Raw genomic sequence first — 10,605 nt, forward strand, 5'->3', positions numbered from 1 at the left:
TTGGGCATCATGTTTAGAACGAGGAAAGAAAACAAAAATGGCTTGAGTCAAACTCAGCCCCACCCAGGCTTCTCCAATATACAGCTAAAAAAATAAATAATCACCTGGGCTGAACCCAAAATATTCCATTTAATCTGCAACAACAGATTAAGCGGCTCCTTCACTCGGTGCTTTGAGGTGGAATTTGGGTAAGGTAGAAATGACAACTTGAAATGGACTTTTGTGCTGTTTTCCAAATCCCCGCCCTTAAATTTGTTTCAAAACCAGAAAGAAGAATTCAGCTCAGCTTTGGGAACAGTATTAATCTCTATGAAATTTAAATTTGGGACAGCTGCTCTCAGGTTTTTGTTGCGCTTCAGGTTTTCCTCATGATCTTGCACAAGGTTTTTACTGAATTTTCCAAGAGAGTTTTAAGCTCAGTATCTGTGGCAAAGGCACCTATAATGAACTGAGTGGACTAAATCCATAATTATTGATGTCCTTATGGATCAATTCCAGCATAGGGATGATATTCCTCAGATTTTTATCTTCTTAGACCAAGTTTTGCCCAGATTTAGCCCAAGTAAAACCTCTCTTGTTGTCCATTCCTACAGTGGTTGTGTGCTGCCCTCATTTTACTGAGCTCCACCTCTGGAGCCTAAATTGCACAGGAGAAAAGAGTTATTAATTAAACAACGGCCCCAAAGAGGTCATTTGGTGTCTCCAAAGAGGTGGTTTGGTGTTCCCAAAAGAGTGGTTTGGTGTCCCTAAATGAGATGGTTTGGTGTCCCCAAATTAGGTGGTTTGGGGTCTCCAAAAGAGTGGTTTGGTGTCCCCAAAAGAGTTGTTGTGGTGTCCCCAGAGAGGTGATTTGGTGTCTCCAAAAGGGTGATTTGGTGTTCCCAAAGAGATGTTCTGGTGTCCCCAGGGCAATAATTTGTTGTCTCCAGAGAGGTGTTCTGGAGTCCCCAAAGAGGTGATTCAGTGTCCCCTAAAAGGTGATTTGGTGTCCCCAAATGATATGGCTTGGTGTCCCCAAAAGAGTGCTTTGGTGCCCCCAAAAGAATTGTTCTGGTGTCCCCAAAGAGGTGTTCTGGTGTCCCTAAAAGCGGAATTTTGATGTCCCAAGAGAGGTGATTTGGTGTCCCAAAAGAGTTGTTCTGGTGTCCCAAGAGAGATGTTCTGGTGTCCCCAAAAGAGTTGTTCTGATGTCCCAAGAGAGACATTCTGGTCTCCCCAAAAGGGTGATTTGTTGTCCCCAAAAGATGATTTGATGTCCCCAAAAGATGATTTGCTGTCCCCAGGGTGGTGTTTGCATTCCCAGATCTCTGCAAACTCACCGAGAGCACCCAAGCAAAGCCAACCCGGACAATTCCCAACCCCTCCACCCCCTTGAGCCTCCCCATCTCTCCATCCCACCCTTGGCTCCTTGTCCTGACCTTTGTCCCCTCCTTGCAGCTCCAGCCCAGCCGCGACATGTCCTGCGAGAAAACCGCATGCATCGATTCCTGCGCGGAACCTCGCGCCGCGGCCTGCAACGAGCCCTGCGTGGTGGCCTGCCCCGACTCGCGGGTCATCATCTTCCCTCCGCCCGTGGTCGTCACCTTCCCGGGTCCCATCCTCACCACGTACCCGCAGGAGACCGTGGTGGGCTCCACCGAGTCGGCCGAGCTGGCCGGGGCGCTGGAGGCGGGCGTGGCCATCGGGACGGGCCAGAAGGGTTTGGATTGCCTGGATTCCTGCTTCGTGGCCAAATGTGACCCCCCGTGTGTCACCCAGTGTGCCACCAAGTGTGCCCCGCCCTGTGCCCCGCCCTGTCCTCCGCCCTGCGCCCCGCCCTGTGCGGTGCCATGTACCACACCCTGTGCCCCGCCCTGTCCTCCTCCCTGTGCCCCGCCCTGTCCTCCACCCTGTGCCCCACCCTGTGCCCCGCCCTGTGCCACGCCCTGCGCCACGCCCTGCGCCACCAAGTGCGTGACCAAGTGCGTCCCCACCTGCGCCACGCCCTGCGCCACGCCCTGTGCCACGCCCTGCCCCACCAAGTGCGTCCCAGAGCGCTCCTACACCTTCTCCACCCGCTGGAAGCACCCGTGCCAGAGGGGCCTCTGCAAGAAGATCTGAGCGGGTTTTGAGGGAAATGAAGCACGGAAAGGGAACGAGGGGAAGAAGAGAAGGAAAACGGAACGTGACCCGAAGGCTGCCGGAGAGGGAAGCACCGCTGGAAACCAGGACCTGCGATTTAAGTCTAGGATAGAGCTTTAGTTTAGTTCAGGCTTTTTCTTTCTTCTTGGGGGCTTTGCATCCTCTGTCTGTGCTTCGGGGCTTTCTCTGCCCAGTTTCGGCACCGAGCGTGGATCGGAACCGAGGGATTTTGGGAACAGTAAGGATTGGAAGGTCTCGGCAAGTGTGAGAGGAGGGGGTGTCGGGCTGGGGCAAGTGATCGAGATTTTGGGTGATTTTGGGTGATTTTGGGGCTTTTCTCGGAGTCTTTGTCTGCATTATTCTCTCTGCAATTCCCATTAAAATGCTGCTGCATCAAACCCGTCCCGAATTCCCTTTTTCCTCTGCTCCTTGGGCTCTCTCTCAGCCTTGGATAGAGGGACAGGCAACTTCCAGACTGCTCCAAACTCGACTGAAGGTAAAATTTAGGGTTGAGTTTCTCAGATAAGAGATTTTCTTCCTAGAGAAACCTGGTCTGCATTTTCTGGGGAAAAAGAAAAAAAAAAAGGAAAAAAAAGAAGATTTTATTTCTAAAAAATCCCTGGCTCTGCATTTTCTGGGATAAAACATTTTATTCCTGAAAAACCTGGCCCTGCATTTTCTGAGACAAAACCTTTTATTCCTAAAAAAACTGGCTCTGCATTTTCTGGGATAAAATTTTTTATTCCTAACAAAACCCTGGCTCTGCATTTTCTGGGGGGAAAAAAATATTCCTAAAAATCTCTGGCTCTGCATTTTCTGGGATAAAACATTTTATTCCTGAAAAACCTGACCCTGCATTTTCTCTAAACAAAGGGAACTGATCCCAACCCAACCTTTCCTCCACATTTCTGCATCCAAAATTTCCCGAACTACTTTTCCAAGGGTTCTTTTTTTTTCTCCAGGGAGGGACCTGGAGCTGCCAAATTCCAGGAGCCGGTGCCAGGATCGCGTTCGGTTCATTCTTCCCTAATGGGAATTCTTCCCACGTTGGAATTCCGGGTCATTCCCGCAATTACTCCCGCCCCAAAAATATCCCGGCAGAACAAAGGGAGCGGTGACGCTCCCCAAGAAACACTCCCAGGTTGGATTACGCCTGGAATGTTAATTTTAATGTTAATCAGATTTTATTGGGGTTACGTGCCCGGAGACTGGAATAATTGTTTTGGGGAAAAGAAAAAAAAAAGGAAAAAAAAAAGAAAAAGGAAAAAAAAAAAAGAAAAAGAAAAAAAGAAAAAGAAAAAGAAAAAGAAAAAGAAAAAAGAAAAAGAAAAAGAAAAAGAAAAAGAAAAAAAAAAAAAGAAAAAGAAAAAATTATTTTCATAATTTCATCATTTCACATGTTTGTATTTCATTACCGACTTCTAGTATTTTTTTTTTATTTTATTTTAGTAAATTGATGGTTTTCGCCTTAAGGTTGCTTTTATAAACATTAAATGTTTGGGAAGTTTGGGATTTTTGGATTTTGGTTTGTCCTGCCAAGGTTTTGTGCTGAGGAGGAAAAGCCCTGGGGGAAGGGAATTCCTGCTGGGATCGGGATTTGTCCCTTCGGGTTGAACCATCCAGCAATTACCGGGATTTGCGGGATCAGGAGCCCATAAACGCTGATCCCAAACCTGCTGCTGATTCCCTGGAATTCTTCCAATATTTTCCCTGATTTATCCTCCCTGCGAGTCCCAGGCTCCCAGAACTTGGATTTCCCTCCTCGAGGAAGATTTTGAGTGCAGAGCGAGGGAAAAAGGGAAAATAAAATGGATTTTCTTCTCAGGGCAGGGGGTTGGGTTCCCTCTGTAATCCACAAAAAATTATTTAAAAAAAAAAAAAAAAATCCCAAAAAACCCAACCAACCAACCAAAAAAAACCCCAAAACCAAAGTACAAAAAAATAAACAAACAAAAAAACCCAACAATTAAAAATAAACAAAAACCCAAACCACCACAAACAAACAAAAAATAAAACAGCCAAAAACCCCAAACCAACTAACAAAAAAAAAAATTTTGGAGGGTTTCTCCCTTTCTCTGGAAGAACTCGAGCTGCTGCCAAAACAATTTAATTTTAATTTTGATTTTTATTTTTGATTTTGATTTTGAATTGGATTTTGATTTTGATTTTGATTTTGATTTTATTTCTCCCTTCCCCATCTCGCTGCTCTCTTATCTCCCGACGACGCCAAACCCTCGTTTCTCACACCCAACCCCTCATTTGCCCGACAGGAATTGGGTAATTTTCGGTGCCGATTTCCTCACGGGGATTATTAAAAAGTCGGAGGTGAAATCCCAGCCCCGGCTGTTGATTCAGAGGGGAAGGAGATGCAGGGAGGAACCCAAGCCGAGCTGCTTTCATCCCCTGGCCTGGCTCTGAGTCAGAAACTCTCGGTTTGGAGCAACAAAAACAGGAGATGGAGAGGTCGATCCACGTCAGGGCACTAAATTGTGGGGTTTGATACAATTTGGGGGGGGGAAAAACCAAAAAAAAAAAAAAAAACCCCCCAAAAAACCCCAGAAACCCCAAATCCCCCTCCAAAAAAAACACCCCAAAAACCCCAAATAAAACCCAAAATAACCCCCCCAAAAAAACCCCAAAACCCCAAATAAAACCCAAAAAAACCCAAAAAAAAACCCCAAAAAACCCAAATAAAACCCCCCCAAAAAAACCCAAAAAATCCCCCCAAAACCCCAAATAAAACCCAAAAAAAACCCCCCCCAAAATCCCCAAAAAAACCCCAAAACGTAAAACCACAACTGCTATGAAAGCTCGTAGCCAAACAAATCTTCAACCAGGGATCGGTGCCAAGGTGGGAATCGCCCTCCCTATCTGACATCCCAAAATCTCCGGGATTTAAAACCACACCAGGTGGAGTTTTGGGAGAAACAATGGCCCCAAATTACCTGGATTGAGAGACAAAAGCGAAACAAAAAATTTGTTTTGTTTGTGCATTGGAGGCGCAGAGGACAAAGGAGGACAGGAGTGGTTCCCTTCCCTCGGGGCGAAGCGAGGAGCTTCATAAAAGCTCCTGCACCCAGATTTTCGATCATTTATCTGCAATTCTTGTCCCATAAAAGCTCCTGTACCGAGATTTTCAAACATTTATCCCCGATTTTCAATCATTCATCCGTGATTCTCATCTCATCTCCGCGTAAGTCGGGTTTGGGGGGCTCGGGGAGGGTTTGAGCTGGAAAATTTTCTGATTTCCCTCTAAAAAATTCCCAGGGAGCGGCGGGAGATGGTTGGAAAAGGGGCAAACCCGACTCTTCCCAAATTCCTTTTTTTTCTTGCTCAGGGAAGGAATCAGAGCAGGATTTATTTTCAATCTGGAATTTTGGGATTTGCAGTTCTGATTTGATTTCGGGTCTCTCTCTTGATTTGGAATTTGGGATCTCAGTCTCCAGGAAATTTGGGATTTCAATCCTTGTGAATTTTCGGATCCCTATCTTCAGGAATTTTGGGATCCCAATCTTTGGTAATGTTGGTATTTCAATCCGTGGGAATTTCTGGATCCCTATCCTTGGAATTTTGGGATCTCAGTCCTTGGGAATTTTGGGATCCCAATCTTTGGGAATTGTGGGATCTCAGTCCTTGAGAATCTTGGGAATTCCCAATCCTGTGAAATTTGGGATCCCAGTGCTTGAAAATTTTGGGATCCCAATCTTTGGGAATTTTGGGATCCCAATCTTTAGGAATTTTGGGATCTCAGCCTTTGGGAATTTCGGGATTTTGGCTTTTAATCAGGATAGAGGGAAATGAGAGATCTTGTATTTATAGAACAAGAATCCCTTCAATCAGGAAATCACAGATTATATCATCCTGGTGGTTGTGTAAAGACCTGGATCTCCCTGAACATTTTCATTTTATTCCTTTGCTGCAGCACCACCTCTACCACAAAAGATGTTTTGGGGGAATCTTTCCAAACTCTTTTTTTCCCTGCTCATGGAAGGAATCAGAGCAGGATTTGTTTTCTATCTGAAATTTTGGGATTTGCAGCACTGATTTGATTTCAGGTCGCCATCCATCCCAAAAAATGTCTTCAGGAGCCATGCTGAGCAGCGGCTGCTCGTCCCCGTGCGAGGTGTCCTGTCCCCAGCCCTACGCGGATGCCTGGAGCCAGCCCTGTGTCACCTCCTGCGCGGACTCGCGGGCTGTGGTCTACCCTCCTCCCGTGGTCATCACCTTCCCGGGGCCCATCCTCAGCTCCTGCCCCCAGGAGAGCATCGTGGGATCCTCATTCCCACCGGGAATGGCAAATCCCGGAGGTTTCCCGAGCTCCTACCAGCCTGGAACCTCTTCTGGTGGTCGCGATTTCTCCTCCTGTTATTCCCGATTTTCCTATCCTTGCTATTCCCGAAATTCCTCCTCCCACTCCAGAATTTCCTACCCCTGCTATTCCCGCCCTGCCAAGCCCGGCAAGGATTCCCTGGATGAGGAAATCGAGCAGAAAAAGGAGCAGATTCGCAAATTTTGAGCGAGGGGAGAGCTCCGAGAGGGGTCGGGGTTGCTCCTTTATCCCAGGAACGATCCCGCGATTCCCTCTGGATCCGATCAATTCCCATGGATTCCGCTGTGAATTTGCCCGAATTCCTGTGAAATTCCCTCTGAATTGCCCTGGAATTCCCTCTGAATTCCTCTGGAATTGCCTCTGAATTCCCTCTGAATTCTCCTGAGATTCCCTCTGAATTCTCCTGGAATTCCCTCGGAATTCCCCGGAATTGTCGTGGGGTGAATCCCATTTATCTTCCCCAATAAAATCCTTTCTGCATCACAATTCGGAGTTTTCTGTTCGTGTGGGATGAGCTCTTGGAACAGCTCTGGAGTGGATATTTGATTTTTCATAGAATTTTTATCTCTGGGGTAAGGGCACGGTTTGGTTCCATGGGTTTATAGAGATTTTTTAAAAAGGGAAAGAAAAAAGAGAAGAAATCCAAGAAAATTTGAATGCAAACACAGGAATTTATTGGGATAAAAGTGGAAAAAAACACAAGGTGAATTTGACCTCAATTAATAATCTAGGTAATTAATTTAAACAATTAATTTTCATCACATTTTTCCTGCTTGGGTCACATTTCAAAGGTCCCAATCCCAAACAATTTAACTCATCCATGGACAAATTCCCGGGATTTCTGTGCCCCGGCAGCGAGGAACGGGTGGGGTGTGAGCAAAGGATTCGGGGTTTGAGGAGGAAAAGGCAAATTTGGAGAAAACTGATGTTAAAAACGGGAAGGGGGAGAGGAGGAGCAGCTCCCAGGGGTGCTGAGGGGATTCCAGAGGTGCCGAGGGGATTCCAGGGGTGTTGAGAAGATTCCGGAGATGCTGAGGAGATTCCAGATGTGCTGAGGGGATTCCAGAGGTGCTGAGGGGATTCCAAAGGTGCTGAGGGGATTCCAGAGGTGCTGAGGGATTTCCATGGATTCTGAGCAACTCCCATGGGTTTGGAGCAGGGGTTCTGAATATTTTCCATGGATTCTGGACATTTTCCATGGATCCTGAACATTCCCCATGGATCCTGAACATTCCCCATGGGTCCTGAACATTCCTGTTGGATCCTGAACAATTCCCATGGATTCTGAGCAGTTCCCACAGATTCTGAACATTTTCCACGGATCCTGAACATTTCCCAAGGGTTCTGAACAATTCCTAAGGATCCTGAACATTCCCATGGACCCTGAACAATTCCCAAGGATCCTCAGCATCCCTCACGGATTCTCAGCATCCCCCACGGATTCTCAGCATTCCCCACTGATCCTGAGCATCTCCCAGGCTCTCCCAACCCCACGGATCCCCATCCCCGGCTCAGCTCCCCCTCTTTTCTTTTCCCCCCCGATTCAGCAGGGCCCGCAGCCCCCGGCGCGCTGGCTCCAGACATTCCTGAAGGAGGAAGAGGAGGAGAAGCATCCTCCATAAACCAGCGAGCCCTGCAGCCCCGTGGGGCGCTCGATTCCCTGCGGGAACGCGGATCCCACGATGCTCTCCTGGGGGCAGGAGCTGAGGATGGGCCCCGGGAAGGTGATGACCACGGGAGGAGGGTAAACCACAGCCCGGGAGTCGCCGCAGGAGGTGACACAGGGCTGGCTCCAGGCGCTCGCGCAGGGCTGGGGACAGGACACGGCGCAGGGAGCGGAGCAGCGGGAGCTGAGTTGGCTGGAGAAGGACATGGTGCGAGGAGAGAGGTGGAACTGCTGCGGGAAGGGGAGGAGAAGGGGTTAAAAATGCGGGCAGCAGAGTTCTTGCTCGTATTTTTCTGTCTTTGTCTTCCTCCTCCTTCTCTCCTTTTCCTCCTTCCAAAAACTCTCCAAAATCTTTTTCTCTCTTCTCCTCGTCCCGCTTTCCTCCTCCCTCCTTCTCTCCGCCCTTCCCTCCTTCCAAAATTCTCCAAAAGCTCAAATATACCTCCTTCTCTCTTCTCCCCGTTCCTCTCTTCTCCTTCCTCCCCTCTCCTTCTTTCCTTCTTTCCTTCTTTCCTTTCCTCCAAAAACTCTCCAAAATCTCACATTTTTCTCTTTATCTTCTCCCTGTCCCTCTCTTCTCCTCCCTCCTTCCCTCCTTCTCTCCTTCCAAAAACTTTCCAGAATCTCAGATTATTTTCTCTCTCTCTCTCTTCTCCCTGTCCCTCTCCCCTCCTCCCTCCATCCCTCGCTCATATTTGGTTCCTCCATAAAAATCCCGATTTTTTCCCTCTTTTTCCCCTTCTCCCTGTCCCTCTCCCTCTCTCTCCCTGCCTCCTTCCCCCTCTCTCCAAAAACTCAGGTTTTTTTATCTTTTTCCCCTTCTCCCTGTCCCTCTCTCCTCCCTCCTTTCCTCCCAAGCACCTGCTCCGCAAAAATTCAGATTTTTCTCCCTCCTTCCCTTCTCCTTCCCCTTCCCAAACAGTTCCTGACTAAAAACTCCGATTTTTTATTTTCTTTTTCCCAACTCCCACCCCGGCCACCCCCAAAACTCCCCCCAGACTCACAAAAATTCCGAAGAGGAGAAGCCCGAGGAGCTGAAATCTCAGGAATCTGGAGCTGGGATGGGAGGAATTGGGAGCCGGGAGCTTTTTATCCCATCCCGGGATCGCCCGCGGGGGTTGAGACATCGCCGGCATTTCCCAATCGATTGTTTTATCCGCCTCGGGACAATTATCAGTTTCTCCCAACACCCTCCGGTTTCTTCCTTGACGTTTGGTTTTTTTTTTTTTTTTTTTTTTTTTTGGAAGCGGTTTCACTTCCTGCAGCGTTCTGCTGATTTTGCAAAGTCGGTAAAAATGCTGGGGGATTTTTTTTTTTTTTTTAAGTGGAATTGCTCCACAGGCAGGGATGGTTTTCAAACCAGCCCTGGACACTTCCAGGAGTGGGAAATCCATGGAATTCCCTGGACCAAGGAATAATTTCTGCCTCAAATCTCCAAATTCACCCCTGTGTGCCCCTGATCCCATTCCCTGTGTCCTGTCCTTGCAATTCCTGAGCAAAAATCCCTCTCCAGCTTCCCTGGAGATCCCGGGAGGGGTTCTGGGGTCTCCACATTCCCAAAATTCCCAACCTGGATTCACAGGGGAGGGATTGGGAACACCAGAACCAGGCACAGAATTCCCGGTGGGATCTCACCAGAGCAGAGAATCAAACACCAGCACCCAAAAAGAAGAAATTTTAGGGATTTTTTTGGGTTGATCCCACTGAGTTTTTCCTTTTACCCTTTTAGGAGAGTGCAAGGGTTGTCACAGGGATGATTTCCAAAGATTTTGGGATTCACTGTTGGGATGTGACACCTCTGTCACCATTCATGAGTGAAACCAGGTGTGGTCAGGGCAGGGTTTTGGGGTTGTGGCCCCACAATTTCTCCTTCCCCGATTTTTCCTAATCCTGGTTTTGGTTTGGGTGAATCCTCTTGACCGAAAATTCCAGGGGTTGGGGAAACTCAGGAAAACCCCAGAAAATGCTCCCTCAGACTTCATGCAATGGAAAAAAAATGGAATAAAATAGACATTTTTGGGACAGAATTCCTCAAACCCCACTGTCCAATTCAGAACTCAAAAAAGGGGAAGGATTTTTGGAGGGGAAAAACTAATTTCTTGAGGAAATTTGGGAATAGTGCTGGGTATGGAAAATGTGGAGACACACCAGGAAATTCAATCCTGGCTGGAGAGGGAGGAATCTGAACAACAAATCTGCTGAAGTTGCAGCCAGAGCTCTGCATCACCTGGACATTCCCAGATTTTCTGGGAATGATGCACGGATCCCCTCCCTGACCTGGCTCACCCCAAACCCCGAATTCTCCTCACTCAGCAGCGCTGATCCCATGGATTCCCTAAAAATTGGACGTGGATTTCTCATGGAAAACTCCCAGATGGCTCCACCTAGGAGCAACCATTTGGGGTCACTCTTTATTTTGGGGTCATTGTAAATTTTGGGGGTTTATTGTTAATTTTAGGGTTACTGTTGGTTTTGAAGTTATTTTTCA

The 10,605-nt window shown here is 47.7% G+C and overlaps 1 protein-coding gene across 1 annotated transcript; it reads right to left on the reverse strand.

Annotated features, from left to right (window-relative positions):
* Nucleotides 1-7,994: 7,994 nt before the first annotated feature.
* On the reverse strand, nucleotides 7,995-8,324 carry LOC117008647 (feather beta keratin-like). The gene has a single exon (XM_033082619.1). It carries the CDS (start codon nucleotides 8,322-8,324, stop codon nucleotides 7,995-7,997), a length of 330 nt encoding a protein of 109 aa, XP_032938510.1.
* Nucleotides 8,325-10,605: the final 2,281 nt, after the last annotated feature.

This window comes from Catharus ustulatus, chromosome 30, assembly GCF_009819885.2.
Source record: "Catharus ustulatus isolate bCatUst1 chromosome 30, bCatUst1.pri.v2, whole genome shotgun sequence".
Classification (NCBI taxonomy): Eukaryota; Metazoa; Chordata; class Aves; order Passeriformes; family Turdidae; genus Catharus; species Catharus ustulatus.

Coding starts and splice junctions, on each gene's coding strand:
- LOC117008647 (XM_033082619.1), bottom strand. CDS start 8,324: ATGTCCTTCTCCAGCCAACTCAGCTCCCGCTGCTCCGCTCCCTGCGCC.